Consider the following 21699-nt stretch of genomic DNA (forward strand, 5'->3'; position numbering starts at 1 on the left):
GCTTCACGAGGAGACAGGATTCCTGTGAGGCACAGATAAGGAGAGATTAGAATCTGATCTCAACCCAGGAACAACCAAGACTCAGTCTATAGCAGAAGGTTCAGGAAGCTAACCAACTAAGATCAACACTGCGGCGTGGAATCAAGGTCTGAAGGCAGCTTAAATACTGTGGTCCTCCTGATGAGTAGATCAGCCACAGGTGTGTGGGAGGCTCAGCTCAGGAGGACCCATGGCGCACTCTGCTGGAGGCAGAGGGTAATCTCCAGAACCTAAGAAAAGACAAGGAGCAGAAAAGGATCCTCGGCGCCCTCTAGTGGGCAAGCCTGAGGATCCCAACAGTTGATGCTGCATTCTTTTTTTTTTTTTTTTTTTTTTTTTTTTGATGCTGCATTCTAACATCTTATGATTTTATTGAACTAACTCCATGTGAAGAAAATAAATATTGCTTGGTGATGTAGATATGTTTTCAAAATAGATTAAAGCCTTCCATTTTGTAAGTGAAATATTAAAACGCATGCTGAAATGTATAATGTTAACCTAATGAAGCATTGTGTCTATCATCCACACTGTGGGGAGCTGTTGAAATAGAAATAAGATCTGTGAAGAAACAGGTCTGAATTGGGTCCAGACATTTCCCATTGTCTTGATGCACATGCGCCGCTAATAGCTAACTGCAGTTCTTTTAAATTCTCTTTACAGAGAGGAGTGGCCAGAGATTCTTATAACATTCACACTTGCATGTGATGATAAAATGCTTAACTACTGCATTGCTCATACAGCCCAGCCAAAGGCCGTGAGGGACAGGGCAGACACAGGGGGGACTGTCTGCACCAGCTACTAACCCAGTCCGTGATTAACAGCCAGGAGATTTTGTCTTTATTAGAAATTTCAGGAGGAAGATTTGGAGATTCCAGCAGGTGGATGGGTCCATTCCAGGTGTTGCAGACTAACCGCACAGCAGTAAAGCTAGTGGTCCAAGCCTCCGACTGAGAGAAGTCCACTGACTGAGTACCAGACCAGGCTAAAGAAGCAGACAAACAGAGCTCAACGGAGGAGCTCCATCAAGCATCCTCCATCAAGCATCTCCATCAACTGCCAAGCAGCCAACTACATTGCCCCACTCGGTAAGAGAAATCCTACCTATGGCAGCATTAAGAACAATCTGAGGATCCGGACGCCTGAAAGCTGCTTCTAAACATGATGGACAAGCTTTATCCTCAGAACTTTTCTCCTATCACCGTCTTGTCTTCTATACGTCTGAGCAGAAGTTTCCAGTAAGGTCACTGCAGCTCTACAATCACACAAACACAGATTAGAGGGATATTTTCTAGGAGTGCCAGCACCCCACATTGAAGAAAGTGAACTTTAATACGGCCTTCCAACTCTTTTTGTGAAGCTGGCCGCTCTGCAATAACGGCACCCATCCAAATAGTGTACCACTGCACTCTGGGCATGCATGTTCTGCGTGGAACAAGGAGGAACACTGGGAAATTATAGATAAGGAGATTGCATTGGTTACCAATGCCCACTGAATATCAAGGTGCTGCTGTCAAAGTAATTTGCAATGACTTCGAGTCCCACTGCACCGTGGCTTTCATGTGCTGGGGATAAAGTGCTGTAACTGGCTCCTACAACGAAGCCAAAGACAGAGGACTCGTTTAGCAGCAGCAGCAGCAGGATCAGCCTGGACTAGAGATGTCACATTAAAAGCTCCAATGGAAGACATTTCAGTGTCTGACATTTAATTGGTGAATTCAAACATGTTAGTATATTAAAAAAAAACTACAGACTGATTCTTTTCTAAATGTATTAAAAAGGTAAACCCATCCAAATCATGTCCTTCATATTCTCATCATGGCCTCAGCAATAGGAGTCTGTTAAAGCCTTTATTAAAATGCCTTAGTTTATAGTCATATACTTAAATCTTTTCAAACTGTGACACAGAGACGTGCAGAGACCATTGGAGGGACAGGTGCTCAAAATTAAAAGAGGGTGCATGGAGCACAGATTTAAAACATGATACAGAAACATAACTTCCTATACAACCTTGTACCAACCCAATCACAACACACCATAATAAACATACTCAAATGTTTGATAGAGGTCAGTGATGTCATGGGTTGATCGAACAGCTTCTGTTGAGGGGGTTGGTGCTGCTGTGTTGCTGGAGATGGGCTGTATTGATCTGATATTGTAGACACTAAAAAGAGATAAGAGGAGAGATAATAGTTGATTAATAAAGAGGTATGTGTTCATACAAGATGCAAGGATAGCTAACATTAAAAATGGCTCACTGTGACTGACCTGCCAAACTGCTGATAGTTTGGAAGAGACTACTTGTTGTGATCTGTGGGTCTGTAGTTCTGCCTGTGTCTGTTTCTGTAAGTGTCTGTCTATGCCTGAGTTGTTTGTACACAGTGGCTTTTTTCTTTTTTGCAGTTATAACAGCAACTTCCTGTTGCCCATGCTCTTAAAAAATGTCAATGACTTGTGACTTCTTGTGCTCTTTGTCATCCAGCCTCACACAGCTTCTTTTGTTTTGGTGTTAACCTCCTCTCCTCACGAGGCATCTCTGCAAAATGAAAAATGATCCTTAAACTACAATCTGATGCACATAAAACACACACACACACACACACACCCACACACACATTTACATTTCATACCTTTTCAAAAAAATTTACTGTTTCACCACTAATTTAATCCAATAATATTTTGCTCTTTATTATTCCTAGTGCTATAAAGTAAAAATCAATTAAAGGATGTAGAGTAATACATCATTTAAAAAAATATTCATCGAATAAACATTCACTTATTCAAATATTTTTTTGCTTTTATTTAGTTTGACTATTGACTTTCGGCATGACATCAAGGGTCTAAAAGTTATATGATTTGTGTGCATATTAGCCTCTATGGGCCTATTTAATTTTTGTGTAAATAAATGAGAGGTTTAGAAAACTCAGATTCTACCATTATTGTTGTGTTTATTCTGCATAATGCAGTTTAAGTGAAATCAAGTAGGACAAAACAGCTTGACAGTAACATAACACATCATATCTCTCTAATGCACTTTGCTCATGGCCAGAGAAACAGACAGTAAAAATTTGACGTACTTCTTTTCCATAGTAAGCTTTTCATGTGAGGTCAATCAGCTGCTAGTGGCAGGGATGCGACAACTGTAATATAAGTTATTTTACCGCGATTGCACCTGCGTTCCCTCCAGTTCGGTCGGGCGGGCATACTATAGTGCATACCCACTTTTTGCGCCGCTGACAAGCAGCTATAACTTGTGAGAGGTTGGTGTGAGCCAGGGGTGGAAAGTTACTGTAATTGAGTACTTTTTATGAGTAATTTGTAATTTTCTGAGTAGTTTTTAAAATATGTAATTTTTACTTTTACTCGAGTATATTTTAACCTAAGTAATTTTACCTCGCTACATTTAAAACCCCCTCACGTTACTGAGTAAAAAAAAAATACTGATGATGAAAAAATTAAATGCGGCCGGAAATTTAAACCCCTGTGTCACGGAACGACAGTTGCCATTAAAAAATAGAAGAAGACTTTTGACTTTTAACAGCACATTATTTACACAATTCAAACATATAAACAATTGATGTAAAAATAAGTGACAGTTAAAAATCCCTTTTAAAGTAAAACAAGTGTCAGTTAAAATCATTAAATGAGGAGCTTGTTAATAACAGTGGGATCCTGTTGCGTTTTAGTTTGATTTCTGGTATCTTTTGGGCATTTAATTTTGTGTGCATTTTGAAAACTTTAAAACGTGGTTCAAATTTCTTTATTCCTATCATGGTGTTGTCTGTTGGACAGTAGGATTGAAAATTGTTTGCACTTTATGGTACAGGTTGTGACTGTCCTTGTGCTGTGAGGAAGTATGTTCTTTAGCCCAGCTGATCTTTTGCAAGTGTGGATGTCCATTGAAATATGACTTGAAATCGATTAAAACACCTTGTGGTCAATTCGATTCATGACCCATCCTTTTTTGCATTAAATAACTCAAAGTAACTAAGTAACTTTTACTCAAATTACATTTTAAATGAAGTAATGTTGTACTTTTACTTGAGTAAATTTTGAGATGGGTAATTTTACTTTTACTCTGAGTAAAATTTAGGCAAAGTAAAGGTCATTCTACTCATCTTGCAACAATACACCATGCACAAACTAACACCGCTGCAGAACCTCGTTATTGGACCAGTTGTTTACTATTTTTGGAATCGGGAGTCGTAGTGGTTTTCGGAAGCAGGGCTTAGCTATTACAGAAGGGCATGTCAGTGCAGTGAGGGCAGAGTGAGGGAGGGCACGTTGTGTTGATCATTTAAGCAGCCAAGGTTACCGTGGCACGGTAGATATAAATTATTATTATTTTAGGCATGCACACGCACACAAACATACACATACACTCACCGGCCACTTTATTAGGTACCCCATGCTAGTAACGGGTTGGACCCCCTTTTGCCTTCAGAACTGCCTCAATTCTTCGTGGCATAGATTCAACAAGGTGCTGGAAGCATTCCTCAGGGAGTTTGGTCCATATTGACATGATGGCATCACACAGTTGCCGCAGATTTGTCGGCTGCACATCCATGATGCGAATCTCCCGTTCCACCACATCCCAAAGATGCTCTATTGGATTGAGATCTGGTGACTGTGGAGGCCATTTGAGTACAGTGAACTCATTATCATGTTCAAGAAACCAGTCTGAGATGATTCCAGCTTTATGACATGGCGCATTATCCTGCTGAAAGTAGCCATCAGAAGTTGGGTACATTGTGGTCATAAAGGGATGGACATGGTCAGCAACAATACTCAGGTAGGCTGTGGCGTTGCAGCGATGCTCAATTGGTACCAAGGGGCCCAAAGAGTGCCAAGAAAATATTCCCCACACCATGACACCACCACCACCAGCCTGAACTGTTGATACAAGGCAGGATGGATCCATGCTTTCATGTTGTAGACGCCAAATTCTGACCCTACCATCCGAATGTCGCAGCAGAAATCGAGACTCATCAGACCAGGCAACGTTTTTCCAATCTTCTATTGTCCAATTTCGATGAGCTTGTGCAAATTGTAGCCTCAGTTTCCTGTTCTTAGCTGAAAGGAGTGGCACCCGGTGTGGTCTTCTGCTGCTGTAGCCCATCTGCCTCAAAGTTCGACGTACTGTGCGTTCAGAGATGCTCTTCTGCCCACCTTGGTTGTAACGGGTGGTTTTTTTGAGTCACTGTTGCCCTTCTATCAGCTCCAACCAGTCTGGCCATTCTCCTCTGACCTCTGGCATCAACAAGGCATTTCCGCCCACAGAACTGCCGCTCACTGGATGTTTTTTCTTTTTCGGACCATTCTCTGTAAACCCTAGAGATGGTTGTGCGTGAAAATCCCAGTAGATCAGCAGTTTCTGAAATACTCAGACCAGCCCTTCTGGCACCAACAATCATGCCACGTTCAAAGTCACTCAAATTACCTTTCTTCCCCATACTGATGCTCGGTTTGAACTGCAGGAGATTGTCTTGACCATGTCTACATGCCTAAATGCACTGAGTTGCCGCTATGTGATTGGCTGCTTAGAAATTAAGTGTTAACGAGCAGTTGGACAGGTGTACCTAATAAAGTGGCCGGTGAGTGTAGATACAAGCACACAGTTAAAAAAAAAAAAAACACTGGCAAAAGGGCACTTTGGGCATCAAGGGGCAAAGGGGCAGGTGCTCAAGCGCCCTCAGCAACCAAGTCATGATCCTGGTGCTGATGACTGGCTTGATTACTAATTTCAATCACCTGCTTAGCTCCGCCGAGTTTCTCATTACCGCTTATCATATCCACCTGCTTCAGCCTCTTTTTAACCAGCCTTCAACCAGTAATCAGTGCCTGATTATTCAAGCATTTGGTAAGAGTTTCTCTAGCAAACCTGATTGTTTTCCAATTGGCTCATCCTGACCCATTTGTGCTCTGGACCTCTGAGCCTGCCTGTTCTTCTTCTGATGTGGTTGCTTGACTTGTCCTCAGACTCCTGCTTGATTACTGTCTGTATACCAAACCTGGAAGTGATTCCTGACACCGTCCTGGATTTCCCTACGGTACCTCTTCAAGTCTCTGACCTCCTGGCTCTGACCCCTGAGCATATCTTCTACACCAGCTTTGGCTCCAGCCTCTGGATTATCCTGCCTTCCTTCGTCTGTTCGGTTCTCATTCCTGCCTGTTCTCCAACCTCCCGGGCTTCAGCGTCTGGGATTCTCTGAGTGGCGCACACCATGTCTTGTTGACAGCCAACCAGCTGGACCCAACCTCATCCTCTGGGAACGGACTTAACTATAACACCAGGTTATTGACTAACACATTCATAATCATCCTCTGTCAGATGGACATGGTCAATAACCTGTTTTTTCTTCCTGCAGAGGTTCTTGCTAGACACCCTAGCTGTTCACTGCAGATCCGTTTCAAATAACGTTTTGAAAAAAATCTGCCTGTCTGTGTCGAACACTGGGTCCTACTATTCTGATTGTTACAGAATTATCTGGCCTAACCATGGATCCATAGGTAGACAGAGAGTGGCATTCTGAAGTTGAAAAATTTATTTCTGGACTTGAGTCAGGCATGCAGGAGATTCTTGATTACCTTCGTAGTCAGGCTATTTCCGTGCTATGTTACCTGCTGTCAGACCAGTTTGTCTGGAGATGCTTCTCTCATCCTCTGAACTGTTTAAGGATGATCATGATCAGTGTCAGGCTTTTCTCACCCAATGTGAAATAAATTTCAAGCCTCAGCCCTCTGCATATCCTACTAGTAGGGTTAAGGTAGCGTATGTAATTTCACTATCAGCCAGTAAAGCAAAGCTGTGCGGAGCTTCTGAATGGCACAACCATTCTAGGTTGTGAAACACCTTTTTCTAGTAAACTAATCCCTGTTTTTTGCCCAGTTCTTCCCAGTCGAGAGGCTTCCAAGGGACCGTTTTCATTTAGGCAGGGTGATCGATCTGTGGGGGAGTATATTACTGACTTCCACCTTTTATCCTCTGAGCATACCTGGAATGAGGCAGCCCTCATGGAAGTTATCAAATTGGGCCTTAAAGAAAGAATTAAGGATGAACTTCCAACTTGTGACTACCCTTGGACCTTGAAGCAGCTGGAGGACCTTTCCAACCAGATAGATCTACGTCTCACGGAACGCCACAGAGAACAGAGAGCTCTGACGCTCAGACTGTCTGGGCGGTGCCCATCGAGTCTTATTGAAAGCCGACCGGCTGGAAAAAAGCTCTTCCTCAAGGCATGGACTGAACTATAAGACCAGGTCAGTGACTCACATGTTCATACTCATTCTCCATCAGTTAGATGTGGTCACTAACCTGTGGTCTCTTCCTGCACAGATTCCTGCCTTAGACGCTCACGCTGTTCACTGCAGAACCGTCAAATAAAGGTTTTGAGAAATCTGCCTACTGGGTCCAACTGTTCTTATCATGACAAGTGATTACTCTGCATTTTTCTAATCAATGTAAAAATACCTTAAAACATAAAAATAAAACACCTTTAAAACAGTGGTGCACAGATCAAATTAAACAAAGAAAATGTCTTTATATTTTTTTACTTGGCAAGTTTTATTAATTTTTTCATCAAGAAGAAGAGTATTTAAATGTTTTTTTGAATTGTTTTGTTTATTTTTCATTCTTTTACCCAATATTTCTTGCTCTCAGACTCCCAGAAGCAATTTGTAGGTTATAGTATTACTGGGTATGGTAGTATATGAACGCCAACCAGTAGAAGCATAGTAAACTTTTATTAACCAAGTAAAACAGGTTAATGCAGCAGAGGGGTCAACCTTATAATTTCTTCTCAATCCTACAGACATTCAATAGGCATGGATATCTTGTGTTTTTATTTTATTTTATTACAGACAAAGTAAATATGTTATTTAGTTATTTACTATTGTAATATATTGTTACGTACAACCATCACCTAGAAAACGTGTAAAAACAAAAGAAATCGGAATCATATAATTGAAAAGATTTATATATATAAATTTTTTTAATGCCTTGAGCAAAAATGGGAACGATGTATATCTCAACGAGTCTTTGCAGACACCTTGAAGGGGTGAGGTACACGTGTAGTTCCAGTTATTCCTTCAGTACTCAGTTCAACTCCTTCTGGAACAGAGAAAGAAAACTTCTGGAGCAAGGCAACAAAAAACAGGAACAACTCCATCTTAACGAGGCCTTCACCAAGGCACGCACGTTTTCCTGCAGAGAGAACACAGAAACAAAGCATTAAAAGAACCCAACTGGGAACTCATATATTCTTGATTTCCTTTTGTCATCATTCTAAAGAGAAAATAACATTAATTAAGTATTTCACATTTAGATATACATTATATTGTTATATTATTATCATATATATTTGGCCAGACATTAACTTTGGCGACAAAGATATAGTAGGTTTAGGACTTAGGTTTATTTCTGCACATTTTTAATCTAGAATTTCTCACACCAAAAGGAGAAAGGAAGTGAAAGGAGAGCAGTCAGCATAACCTTTTGAATCCATCATATTAACAAATGATAATGCAGCAAACATGTTGAGAAACCACATTACACATTAAAGTTTTACAGGCTATTTTTTTTTTTATTTAATAATTTTTTTTTGAGTATTTACGGCACTAGTGGCCTGTTTTATGGACAGTTGGCTGTCAAGAAAGGGGGTATGAGAGAGCGGGAGAGACATGACACCCTAACCCTAACACTTTCCTGTCCCTTTACTTATGCAGGGCAACCACCAACCCAGTCTGCCAATCTAGGGGCAATATACCGGGCATCCATGTGAATTAATTCAATTCACTGTATTTATATTGTACCAGTTAACAACACATGTCATCTCAAGGCACTTTACAGTTCACCAGATCATCCAGTCAAATTGATTAAAAGTTTTCTATCCAAGGAAAACCAGTTGATTGCATCGACTCATTGATTCAAATGCAATCCCTCACAATAAGCATGCTTGTAGCTACAGTGGAGAGAAAAAACTCCCTTTTAACAGGAAGAAACCTCCAGCAGAACCAGGCTCAGTGTGAGCGGCCATCTGCTGAGGCTGACTGGGGTTCAAGGAGACAGAAGCAGACATAGAAAAAGAAGCAGAGATACAAAAGGCAACTTTAAATGGCGGCCCCATCCAGGAAATACACAGCCAGGCAGACAAGCTCCGAGCCAGCAAACATGTCAGGGGATGAAGAGAAAACATCCAGCAAGTCACAGTCACATATTCTGCAGAGTGGGAGAATAGAGACAGAATGAAGCAGAGTGATGAAATAGGGGTCCCTATATCCCCCAGAAGCCTAAGACTATGGCCGCATAACTACAGAGATAGCTCAGGATAGAGATAGCTCAGGATGTTGAAGAGGCATGTCAGCCAAGACAGCCAGACAACATCCAGATCTCTAAGGCACTCGGGGTGGATCGCGTCCACCCCCGAAGGCTTGCCACCTCTGAGACTTCAGCCTGAGTGATGAGTGAATCTGGCCCGAGGACACGTCTCTTCTTCCAACACGGCAGGCGTGTCAACCGGATTTAGGACATCCTCAAAGTATTCCTTCCGCCGTCCAAGTATGTCCTATTTCAGGGTCCACAGTAGTGGGAACACTGCTTTCCCCTCTGGAGGCATGGGACGGTTTGCCAGAATTGCTTTAAAGCCAACCAATAGTCCTTCTCCATGGCCTCTCCAAACTCTTCCCCGGCCCGGGTTTTTACTCTGCAACTGGCCGGGCAGTGGCATGATTGGCCTCACAGTACCTATTTCCTGCCTACGGAGTATCACGAGCCGACCAGACTCGATAGGATTCCTTCTACAGCTTTATAGCTTCCCTTGCTACCGGGGTCCACCACCGAGTTTAGGGATTGCCGCCACAACAGGCACCACAGACCTTACAGCCGCAGCTATGGGCAGCCAAATCGGCAATAAAGGAAGAGAACATGGCCCACTCAGACTCCATGTCTTCAGCCTCCCTCGGAATCTGGGAGAAGCTCTCCAGGAGATGGGAGTTGAAAACGTCCCTGACTGAGGTTCTACCAGACATTCCCAGCAGAACCTAACTACTCATTTGGGCCTACGGAGTCTGTCTGGTTTCCTCCTTTTCCAGGGCACCCAGCTAACCACCAGGTGGTGGTTGGTGCACAGCTCCCCCCATTCTCTTCACCAGATGGTGCAGCCGAAGATCAGAAGATACAAAAACAAAGTCGATCACTAACCTCCTGCCTAGGGTGCCAGGTGCACAGATGGACATTTGGGATAATCTCCAAAATGAGACGCCTAAGGTGGGAGGAGAAAAGCAGTCCCAGCCCCGTTCTCCTTCTCTTACTACGGGCCACTCCAGAGATGAAGAGAGTCCATCCTCTCTCAAAGAGCTGGGTTCCAGAGCCCACACTTTGCGTGGAGGAGAGCCCAAATATTTCTATCGCTCCACGGCCCGCACAAGCTCAGAATCTTTCACCCTCAGCTAGGTGAAATTCCACGTCCCCAGATTCAGTAAGCACGCAGGGATTGGGTCGACAAGGCCTCTGCTTCTGACTTCGGCCTAATCGTCTTCGTACAGGTCCCTCATGGTTCCCCCTGCAGGTGGTGAGCCCACTGAGGGATGCTTGCAAAATATGGCAACACTGTACAATATTTCTTTGGGAGAAATTCTCTTTTGGTGCATTTTAAGTCATTGTTGCAGCAAGGACACTTGCTTCTAATCTAGGAAGCAAGAAAAAAACAATAGAGTTTCTTCTGTGCTATCTTCTACAAAATGGTCATTTTGAGAGATATAAATATGCCATTTGGTTTAATAATAATTTCAGTTTAATTTTAAACTGGAATTGCTGGATCTTTAATTGACAACATAAGAGGAGCATAAGATAAAAGTACAGTATCATAGGTGCTTTATCATAAGCGATTTTTTTGATGTTCAATGTCTGACATTACATGTTTTAAATTTCTAGCGTTTGATTTCAGTGTCGGACTTTTCAATATTTGAATGTTTGAATTTTCATTACTTTAATTTTTCAGAGGTTTGTTTTAAAATAACAAATATGTTATATCTGTTATATCTTTTTCAATATCAGTGGATTGAAAAATTCACTGCCAAAACATATTTTTATGACAGGAAAAAACATACCAAATAGAAATTATGCTACACGTGTATATAAAGTTAGTATTTTTACTTGGAAATTAATGGAAGTCTTAACTCAGAAATGTGTGCTGTACCTGCAGAGAAGGGCAGGAATGCTTCTCTCTTCACAAACTTCCCATTAGCATCTAGGAAGTGTCCAGGATTGAAGGTGTCTGGAGTTTCCCATTCATTTTTATCAAACAGCACAGAGGTCAACATGGGCAGCACTGTTGTTCCCTGAAACATCACAATCCAGAAGATGATACAAAGCTAAAATAGAAAAGTAGTTTCAACCAAATTCTGTCACTTATTCGTACAGTGAATTAACCTTTGGAATAAGGTAGCCACCCAGAGTTGTATCCTTAGCAGCAACTCTGAGTGCATTCAGTGGAACAATGTTACCCATCCTCTGGATCTCATGGATTACAGCGTCAGTGTAAGGCATGTTGGGTCTGTCAGCCATGGAGGGTTGACGAGAACGTCCGATCACTTTATCAATTTCTGCATGGACCTTCTCTATGAAATAAAAAAATAAAATTATATAAATAAATAAAAATATTTAATTAAAAATCTAACCCACTTTATTAAAATTAATTAAAGCTATTAAATGAATGTAAGAAAAAAAAACTGGCCGCTGAATTTTGGAAAAACTGTAAATCATCACAATCTGATGTTTACATTTGATCACGATGTTTACATTTGATCTCTGCTGTACTTTAAGAAATGGCAATGTCTTGAGAGCTGTACAAAACAAATTTTCATTTTGTTTACACTCAGTGTATACAAAATGACAATAAATTTTGTCTAAGTCCAAGTCTAAGCCTAAATACTGTCAGTCATAGCACAATGATTCTCTTGGGTAGAACACCAGCTAAATACTTTTCCACCACAGCAAAAACTTTTATCCTCACAAGTTTCAATTCAATTCAATTCAGTTTATTTATATAGCGCCAAATTCACAACACATGTCATCTCAAGGCACTTTACAGTTCAACCAGATCATACAGTCAAATTGATAAGGCTCTTGACAAGTCTCTTTGATTATTATATTACTAAGGGTAACAGGTAATTACAGAGCTAAAGTTATATTTATAGCAAGTTGTGCATATTCTTCATCTTATTTTTCTATCCCTTTTTCTATTGTTAGGGTTACTTTCATCCTATTTAAACAGCCTTCAGACCAGCTATCTGTGCCGGATTATTCGAGCCTGTGGTGAGAGTTCTCTAGCGTATCTCTGTGTTCTGATTGACTGACCCTGACCCGTTCTGCTTCTGGATTTCCGAGCCTGCGTGTCCCCATTCTGATCTGTATGCCTGACCTGTCTTCTGACTCCTGCTGGATTTCTGCCTGTGAACCGAGCCTGGAACTGTTTCCCAACACCATCCCCGATTTCCCTTTGACCTCTTTGGACCTCTGATTTGCTGGCACTTTTTAAACATTTACATTTGTCATATATTAATAGTTACTTGACAACTAAAACACTTTGGCTAATTGTGCACATCAAAATACTGACATTAAAGATGATGTGTACAGAATTCATGCTCTTTTAGGACACTGATTTTGTGTTTTATGGGGTGAAGAGAAATGTATTTCTCTGCAAGTCATCAAGGAGTAATCAGTGAAATCATATAAATAACTACTTTAATAATGACTTAAAAATCCATTTAATTTAGATATTTGTACATTTTGATAAAAGTAGGTAAGTAATGACAATGGAAAAGATGTTTGCCCCAGACGTTTTGTCCACTAAACCTTTTATTTAGACAGCATGGATGTTTAAATACATGCATCTATTTGTAATCAAAAGGCTTTAGGAAAGTATAGTTTGGCTTTATTTAGAAAATATGGATGTTGTGCTTGTTCCTGTTGGAACAGTTTAGGTAGATCCTGAGGTTCTGGCGCCTATCCGCTTTGTGCCACCCCTCATTTAACGTTGGTTTTTGACTCGCCACCCCTATTAACATTTTCTGGCTATGCCTCTGTGGCTCTGACTACTGAGTACTTCTTCAACATTGGCTTTGGCTTCACCCTCTGGATTATCCTGAGTTCCTTCCTCCAATCGGTTTCTGATTCCCTGCCTGTCCTCTAAGATCCGTGACATCAGGATCCGGGACTCTCTATTAGGCGCCCTCGGCGTCTGAGCTCGTACTAAACTATAAGACAAGGTTTGTGACTCACACCTTAATTATCATCCTCTGCCAGAGAGACGTTGTCACCAACCTGTCGTCTCCTCCTTCAGAGGTTTCTGCCTTAGACGCCAACATTATCACTGCAGTTATGTTTATAATTAAAGTTTTGAGAAATTTGTCTGCCCTAAATACAGGGTGCAATTGTTCTGAGCCTGGCAGACCTGTTATGTCTCAATATTTTTAATTCTGTCTTGCTGCAAGTGACTTATAAGTAATACAAAGCAGATTTCCTCCTCACTAAGCTCTCATCCACATTGCTCTTTTTCTCATAGCAAATCACTTCCTCTGCGGTAATGCTTTACAATAAGGTGCAGAAAATGTTATTAGCTACTAGAGAATGCCTAGAGAACTAATAAGAAACTAATAGGTAGTTAACCAGTACTTAATGGAGAACACCCTGGCCATCCTTATAAAGAGACTACTGCATAATTACATGGAAAACACGGAGTAACTCATCAGGAACTAATGTCTAGTTACCAAAGAATTAAAGTAACTAATCAGGAACTAATGAGTAGCTACTAAGGAAAAAAATAATAATCAGGAAGTAATGTGTGGGTACCAAGGCAACCAAAGAGGAGCTAATTAGAAACCAGGGCTGTGTCTGAATGTGTGCCCCTACCCCTCTTTCAAACTCTCAATGTAGGGGCATTGAACATGTTCAGGTCCTGAGAATTGTGCATATTAAGGACTTCTTTAGAGGCCCATAGGTCTGGTTCCAAGTGAAAAGAACCATGCATTTTTGTAGGAGTGGGGGCCCTGTTTTTATGCTTGAGGAGGGTTGACCATCTTTGGCCAAGCTGGTTGAGTCTAGGGCTCTGGTTGGGTTGAGGCATCCTGGAAGTTATCATTGGATGCGCCTGATTCATGGCCTTATGTGTGTCATAGGCACACCAGAATGTAATCAGCGGGCTGCTATCAAATGCAGCAACACTGCAGCATGTTTGTCACTCCAGAGCTATTTGCTATGGATCATCTATGTGTCTGCCATCTGTGCCATGCTCTTCTGATACCATGCCACAGCATCTGAAGAGAAGCAATGGTATTTTGAACCCTACCAAATGAAAGCTTGCGTTGGCACTTTTTCTTTGAGTGGGAGAATATTAAAAATGCCAGGTTTCCAGTAGCATCATGATGCTAAAGTCATGGGAGGCTGGATCAGCACATGCAGCTGGGTCACTCTGAGCTCTCTGGGACAAAGAAGAAAGAGCTGATGCATGAAAAAGGGAGTGACTATTGACCCTTGAGCCAGTTTACCTTGGGCTTAAAGAAAAGTAGGGTGGGGACATGCATTCCAGAAGGGAGTGAACCTATGGCTGCGGAGAGGGAGGTGGAGGTATCTAAGGCCAAGGAGATGCCAGTGGTTGAGCTGGCGGCTCCCCTGCCTGGAAGCTTAAGGTCCCGGAGGGATCTGGCTGGGTTTGATGAGTCTCTGAATGAATATTTGGAGCAGTAAAGAGTGTTTCAACTTAGCCTGAGGCCTATGAGAAAGGACAAAGAGAATATCCATTCCAAGATTGCTTGGATAAGGGCAATCCCCACATTCATGTGGGACTGCAGAGATGGGTCAGATTCCTGGCCAGTCCTGCACAAAACAAGTAGTATAGTTTTGAATCTCCAAAAGTTCCATGGTTCCGTTTCATTGCAGGTTGGGTTTCCACCTGTTTGATAAGGGTAAGCAGATCCCATGTGAATTCATTACCATATTTATTTACATCAGTATATGGTTTTCATGAAAGAAAGAAATAAATTTTTTGCCCTGAAGCAGTGATCAGCTTGGAGAGGGGGATCTGACCGCTGGCGTACCCGAGGAAAAGGGGGCAAAGCATTTGGGAGAGCAGGCCACCCTGGAGGTGAATAAAACAGTTCCTGGTCGCTGGTACTTTGCAGGCAGGCTGCAGGCTTACTCCAGAGGCAACCCTGTTAAAATGCTGGCCAAACTCTTTAGTGTACCCTGACTGCATCGCAACGTGAGAGTAGGGACCGGCCCACATTAAAAGGTACAAGCGGTCAGCTGCGATGTTGGCTACCCAAATGGCACGTCTCGAAACACGGACCAAGGAGTCTAACACACATGTGAGTCAGAGGGCCAAAAGAAACCCCCGGCGCAATCTCTTTTAAGTAAATGTATTTATGTTATTTTCTTTTCAATCTGAAATAAGCAAATAAATGTATTAAAAAAGAACATAATATATATTGAGAAATATATATACACAGTGTATTTTTGCTATAAGGGAGTACCATGACAACTACCTGGTCAAACTGAAAAAAGGCAACTAATACCTTAAATATATACTAGTATAAGTATGAAAAGTCCTTGATTAACTAACTTGATGACCACATCAAGTTTGGGTCTGGTATCAGACCTAAATGCTATTTTATTCCTAAGTTATTCATTACAATGAAACTGACATCTGTTTCACTAGGCTTAGAGTTTTGTAGTTATTTTGTATTTGGAAAATCAAACAAACGGGCATTAATTACTTAATAAAGTATCACCAACCTTGAACATGAGGGTTTTTAATGAGAAAGATTAAAGCCCACTGCAGTGTGGTGGCTGTTGTCTCGGTTCCAGCTATGAAGAGGTCAAGAGAGCAGAAAGCCAGGTTGCACTCTGTGAAGCCCAGGTTGGACTGTTTTTGCTAAGCAGAAATGTACAGAAGACATGTTGGTTAATGATGCCTAACAGAACTGGTTGTGCTTTAAAAGAAACAAAAGTCAGCTGCTTACATTCTCCATTTCAATGAGAAAAGCGTCCATGTAGTCTCTTGGGTTGTTGTGGTCCAAATCCTTCTTGTGATTTTCAACTTCCTCATGTAGGAATTTCAGTATGCTGTCATAAATAGTGAAAATTTTGTTGTGGGGACCTGGCAGGTATTTCATCACACTGGGGAATGCCTGATAGAGCTGTTCCAAAAAATAGACAAACAGCAATGTAAAAAGGTTACATTTTCCACATTCCTAATAAACCTCTGAAATCCTCTTCTCTTATTTGAGGCACTATTAGTGCTGATCAACTTACTTCACCCCATATGCTCCCCTCCAGCCACATCACCTCAGACATGTGCTTCAGCATGATTTGAAACCTGTGGTCTGTGTATTCGTATCGTTTTCCCATAACAAGCTGGCAAATAATGTTGGCCACTGCATTGTTGAACAGACCAGCAGGGCTGAACAGTTTACCTGAAGGAGAGAAAAGCCTGATTTAAAAAGAGAGCCACCTTTCACTGTCAGGACTCAGCTGGCAGGGCCTCGCAGCCTGCTGCCAGTCCTGCCATCTCTGCTTCCCTCACAGGTGTCTGTCGTCTGACTGGTGGGCGGGGTGCGCACACCTGCAGGTAGTTTTGCAGCATCGGCCCTGCTCTATATTAACAGCGCATGGACAGCGGGAGGACGCCAGAGTGTTACCGTTGTTCGTATGCCAAATCGGTTGCGGTCTCTAGCTTGCTTACCTTGCTCCTATTCAAAGCCTGCTTTCTTTGTCTCCTAGGTGCCCTCCTTGTCCTCCACTCGTGCCTCTGAGTCTTCCCCTAGACGATTGTCTCCCGGGTTCCTCTGGTTCTCTCTGAGTCAGTTTCTCCGGCCCTGGACACAGGGCTTCCCCACCGATCTCCTGGTTCCTCCCACTATTCTGGATCCCCGGATTACCCGGTGCTGCTCGGTCCCACTCCTGCCCCCGCTCTCTGGTTTCCCGGACACCTGTCACCATCTTCAGGCAAGAGCTCAGTCCACACAGTATTCCTCCCCGGTCGGATTGTCTGCGCTCTGTGGTAGGCTCACGTCCCTCTGTATTTTTCCCCACTTGGTCTTCACCTTTGGGGCTTAACATTTTTCCTTCTCCTTAGACTGATCCGGTTCCCTTGTTCGGCGCCCCCCCTCGAGCTCATTAGTCCTGAGGTCCTGAGTTTTTCTTTAGTTAAATAAACCTTTGAATCTAGACCTGATCTTTTTCCGAGTGTTTTCTGCATGTGGGCCAGACACCTTAAGGCAAACATGACATTCACATTAACACAAGCATTTTACATTGAATATAACTCACCATTCTCACTCTCTATTTCCTCCTGGAGGTGTCGGATCTCCTCACAGATGCTCTGCTCCAGTGTGTTTTTGCCCAGGCCAAAGTTGCGTAATGTAGATAAAGCAAAACGTCTCTGTCGCTTCCATTTTTCACCATTGCTCACAACGATACCGTCTACATACAGGTATGCAGAGATGACAACATTAAAGTTGCATATCAAATATATATTTTCAGCGAAGCAAGAATGTTTCTTTACCTGAGGGCTCAGAGTATAACCTGTCAGCCAGAGCATTGTATGGTCGGTCCACAAAGTTCTCAGCTTGGATCACAAGGGCCTCTTTTACCATCTTATATCCATTTAAAATCACCATTGTATCCCAACCAAAGCGGACTCTGAAGACACTACCATAGATGTTGGCCAACTGTGGAGAGAGATTATTGCAGTTAACAGGATGATAAACAGCATCTTTTAGACAACCATATCTTATTCTCAGGATTTTTAAAAATCTGTTATTTTTACACATTTGTTGCTGTCTGGGGTTTGTGACAGGTGCTACTTTGATGCTGTTGAATAGTGAGTGGAACTAGAGAGAGGTGGTTAATGACATCTCAATAAGAACCTCCTGACCTCCCATCAACTGTCTCCCATCTGGTCGAAAGGGACCTGGTAATATATTTGTATAAAATCTAGTCGTGTAAACATATTTTGAATATAAGAAATGTATCCTTTTCTCATGATATTTTTGTTGCAAAGGCCTGATTAAGGTCCCACAATAGCATCAAAAAACATTAATTATCAGTCAAGGGGACTTGTTTTAGGGATTTGAGACTTTTTCAGATTGAATAACCAGGAGCCCTTTATTGTAAGAACAAGGATAGATGTTTTCCTTCAGTATATTCTGTTTGAAAGAAATTGTCATCATACCATTAACTTTAACAATGTTAAAGTTCTTTAGCATTTATTTATTGGTTTTGGTCTGCAGCCAAAGAACTGTGGGTGGCTGCTTTCTGACTATTGTTTTGAAACTTTGGAAAAAGTCTGGAGAAAAAATATAAAAGAATGTATGGAAGAAAAACAGTCTAATTGGAATCTGCCTTTTTTTAACATCGAAATTTAAACACAGAATTTTTTTAACAACGGAATTTAAACACTGAATTTTTTTAGACATTGAATTCCTTACACTCAATATTTATCTGGTAAAAATTCACCAGAAAAAAAATACAGCTGCAAAAAATTCACTTCCAAAAAAATCACCTGCAAAAAATGCAGCTGCAAAAATTCAACTGCAAAAAATTCAGCTGCAAAAATTCAGCTGCAAAAATTCAGCTGCAAAAATTCAGCTGCAAAAAATTCACTTCCAAAAAAATCACCTGCAAAAAATTCAGCTGCAAAAATTCAACTGCAAAAAATTCAGCTGCAAAAATTCAGCCGCAAAAGTGTTGACCTTTTGGTGAACTCAAGCCAAAGCAATCTAAACTCGATAGAGTCGAGCAGCTTCTAGCCAATAAAATTAGCTCATATAAGGAGAAAACATATTGACTCTGCTGAAAACATCTTTATTAATATTTCTCATGAAGTGATAGGAAAGTTTGAGAAGATATAAATGTAAGTGCTTAGTGTGTGTTAATACCTTGGTGAAATGAACATGCGGCTGCTTGCTGTCCAAATTCAAGATATTTCCCACAAAGGGAAGAGCTCTGGGTCCAGGAGGAAAGTTTGATGGTTTCTTGTTCTTCAGATAGTCAGCTATCAACAGGAATAATAAACCAAACAAGAAAATCCCTTTTAGGTCGAAGCTCAGCAAAAAATTATAAATCCACATGGTTAAAGGAGGCAAAACAGGCAGCAGGAGAAAAAACAAACAAACACAAAAATCTCCTTCTTATCTGAATTGTTCTCTTCCTGCTTTTGTAAAGTCTGTAGTTTAACTCTGCAGCAATAGACTTGCTGGGAGCAAAGTTAAACAGTAAGTGGTATACTATATAAAGGAGAAAGTGCTTTATACCCACAAACCACACCTACAAGCATTGTAGTCCATGTAAAAGAAAACCTTTTCTAATTTTCCCCCATTTCATCTGCAACTCTATGCACCTTTGCTACTGATTTGCTATTGTATTAACCAAAATCAGAAACAATAAGTTTGCAGACAGGTGGAGTCATGTCAACAGAACAGAGTGCAGCAGTGGGAAAAGTAATCTATGGGATTTATGCTGCGGGAGGGGTCACATCACTTTAAACTGGTCGGACAAGTTCTAGTTACTCTTGGAACTTTACTTAGAAATCTAGAGAAATGAGAGTCATTGCACCTTTAGAAATCGAATGCAACGGACAATTATGCAAGTTCCTTAAAAGAGAAGCTGGACGAAGTGTGTGTAGATCTGGAAGCCTGGGCATCTTTGCTTAGACTGCTGCGTCCGTGACCCGGCCCCGGATAAGGCAGAAGAAAATCGATGGATGGATGGATGGATGAATGAATGAATGAACGAATAAATAAATAAATAAATAAATAAATAGTCATTAGAACTGTCTCCCATCTGGTCCAAAGGGACATGTATAAAATCTAGTTGTGTAAATATATTTTGAATATTAGAAACATATCCTTTTCTTATGATATTTTTGTTTCAAAGGCCTGGTCCCACAATAGCATCAGAATTACATTTTTTCTCAGTCTTGGTTTTATTTTTTCAAGCCATTCAGAATGGGATTTGCTGGTGGGTTTTTTCAGATTGAAAAACCAAGAGCACTTTATCATAAGAACTGTTGGGATCCTCAGGCTTGCCCACCAGAGGGCGCCGAGGATCCTCTTCTGCTCTTTGTTGTTTTTTCTGTTTAGGATTGGAGTTTCTTTTGGGATCTGGAAATGACCATCTGTCTCCAGCAGAGTGCGCCGTGGGTCTCCTAGGGCTGGAGTCTTCCAGCACACCTGAGGAAGATTCCTATGTGGATATCCCCTGCTGTTCTCTGTGAAGAGCTGGAAGCTCAGATCAAGGTCGGCCATGTTAGGTCTGAAGCTAGACGCTTTAGCTCCTCATGAACTCTGCTAACCAACAGTCTCTGGTCCCAGTCAAGACTTCAGTGAACCAGCCCGAACCAGTTCCAGATCCAGATCCAGTTCATAATCTTGTGTTTTGTGCAAACCAAATAAACTCTGTTAAACTTTTATCCAGCCTCCGTTGTGTTCTGCATATGGGCTTGCCTCTTTGACCCATCATGACAAGAACATGGATAGATGTTTCCTTCAGTAAACTCTGTTTGAAAGCAATCATAATCATACCATTAACTTTGTCCTATTCCTGCTTTTGTGAAGTCTGTAGTTGAACTCTGCAGCAATAGACTTGCTGGCAGGAAAGTTAAACAGCGAGTGATATACTGTATAAAGGGGAGTGTGCTTTATACCCACAAACCACACCTACAAGCATTGTAGTCCATGTAAATGAAAACCTTTTGTAATGTATCTCGGATCAAAGTATAAAAAACAATAACTGAATCTAATGTAATGGACTGAATGTTATTGTTGTTGGTTTCTGTGTTATTATACAGGTGCTGGTCATAAAATTAGAATATCATGAAAAAGTAGATTGATTTCAGTAATTCCATTTAAAAAGTGAAACTTGTATATTATATTCATACATTACATACAAACTCATATATTTCAGATGTTTATTTTGTTTAATTTTGATGATTACAAATGACAACAAATGAAAATCTCAAATTCATCATATCAGAAAATTAGAATATTACTGAAGACCAATAAAAACAAAGGATTTATAGAAATGTTGGCCAACTGAAAAGTATGAACATGAAAAGTATGAGCATGTACAGCACTCAGTATTTAGTTGGGCCTCCTTTGGCCTGTATTACTGCAGCAATGCGGCGTGGCATGGAGTCGATCAGTCTGTGGCACTGCTCAGGTGTTATGATAGCCCAGGTTGCTCTAATAGTGGCTTTTAGCTCTTCTGAATTGTTGGGTCTGGTGTATTGCATCTTCTTCTTCACAATACCCCATAGATTTTCTATGGGGTTAAGGTCAGGAGAGTTTGCTGGCCAATTAAGAACAGGGATACCATGGTCCTTCAACCAGGTACTGGTAGCTTTGGCACTGTGTGCAGGTGCCAAGTCCTGTTGGAAAATGAAATCTGCATCTCCAAAAAGTTGGTCAGCTGCAGGAAGCATGAAGTGCTCTAAAACTTCCTGGTATGTGGCTGCGTTGACCCTCGACCTCAGAAAACACAATGGACCAACACCAGCAGATGACATGGCACCCCAAACCATCACTGACTGTGGAAACTTTACACTGGACTTCAAGCAACGTGGATGAAGTGCCTCTCTTCTTTTCCTCCAGACTCTGGGACCTTGA

General features: G+C 41.4%; 1 protein-coding gene across 1 annotated transcript; it reads right to left on the reverse strand.

The window, feature by feature from the left end:
- Positions 1–7760: 7760 nt before the first annotated feature.
- LOC119777088 (cytochrome P450 2J6-like) lies at positions 7761–19319 on the reverse strand. The gene is made up of 9 exons (XM_038275875.1): positions 18973–19319; positions 17598–17763; positions 17363–17515; positions 16346–16506; positions 16054–16230; positions 15827–15965; positions 11465–11652; positions 11232–11373; positions 7761–8239 (listed from the first exon to the last, which is right to left on the reverse strand). The coding sequence occupies exons 1-9, from the start codon at positions 19162–19164 to the stop codon at positions 8064–8066; spliced, it is 1494 nt and encodes a 497-aa protein (XP_038131803.1). The 5' UTR covers positions 19165–19319; the 3' UTR covers positions 7761–8063.
- Between the last annotated feature and the right edge of the window lie 2380 nt (positions 19320–21699).

This window comes from Cyprinodon tularosa, unplaced genomic scaffold (assembly GCF_016077235.1).
Source record: "Cyprinodon tularosa strain WSP-4 unplaced genomic scaffold, ASM1607723v1 ctg98, whole genome shotgun sequence".
NCBI classification, from domain to species: Eukaryota; Metazoa; Chordata; class Actinopteri; order Cyprinodontiformes; family Cyprinodontidae; genus Cyprinodon; species Cyprinodon tularosa.

Coding starts and splice junctions, on each gene's coding strand:
- LOC119777088 (XM_038275875.1), bottom strand. CDS start 19,164: ATGTGGATTTATAATTTTTTGCTGAGCTTCGACCTAAAAGGGATTTTC. Junction 15,966..16,053: donor TTCTCATTGAAATGGAGAAT/GTAAGCAGCTGA, acceptor ATTTCTGCTTAG/CAAAAACAGTCCAACCTGGG. Junction 8,240..11,231: donor ATTCCTGCCCTTCTCTGCAG/GTACAGCACACA, acceptor TTCTCTCTGCAG/GAAAACGTGCGTGCCTTGGT.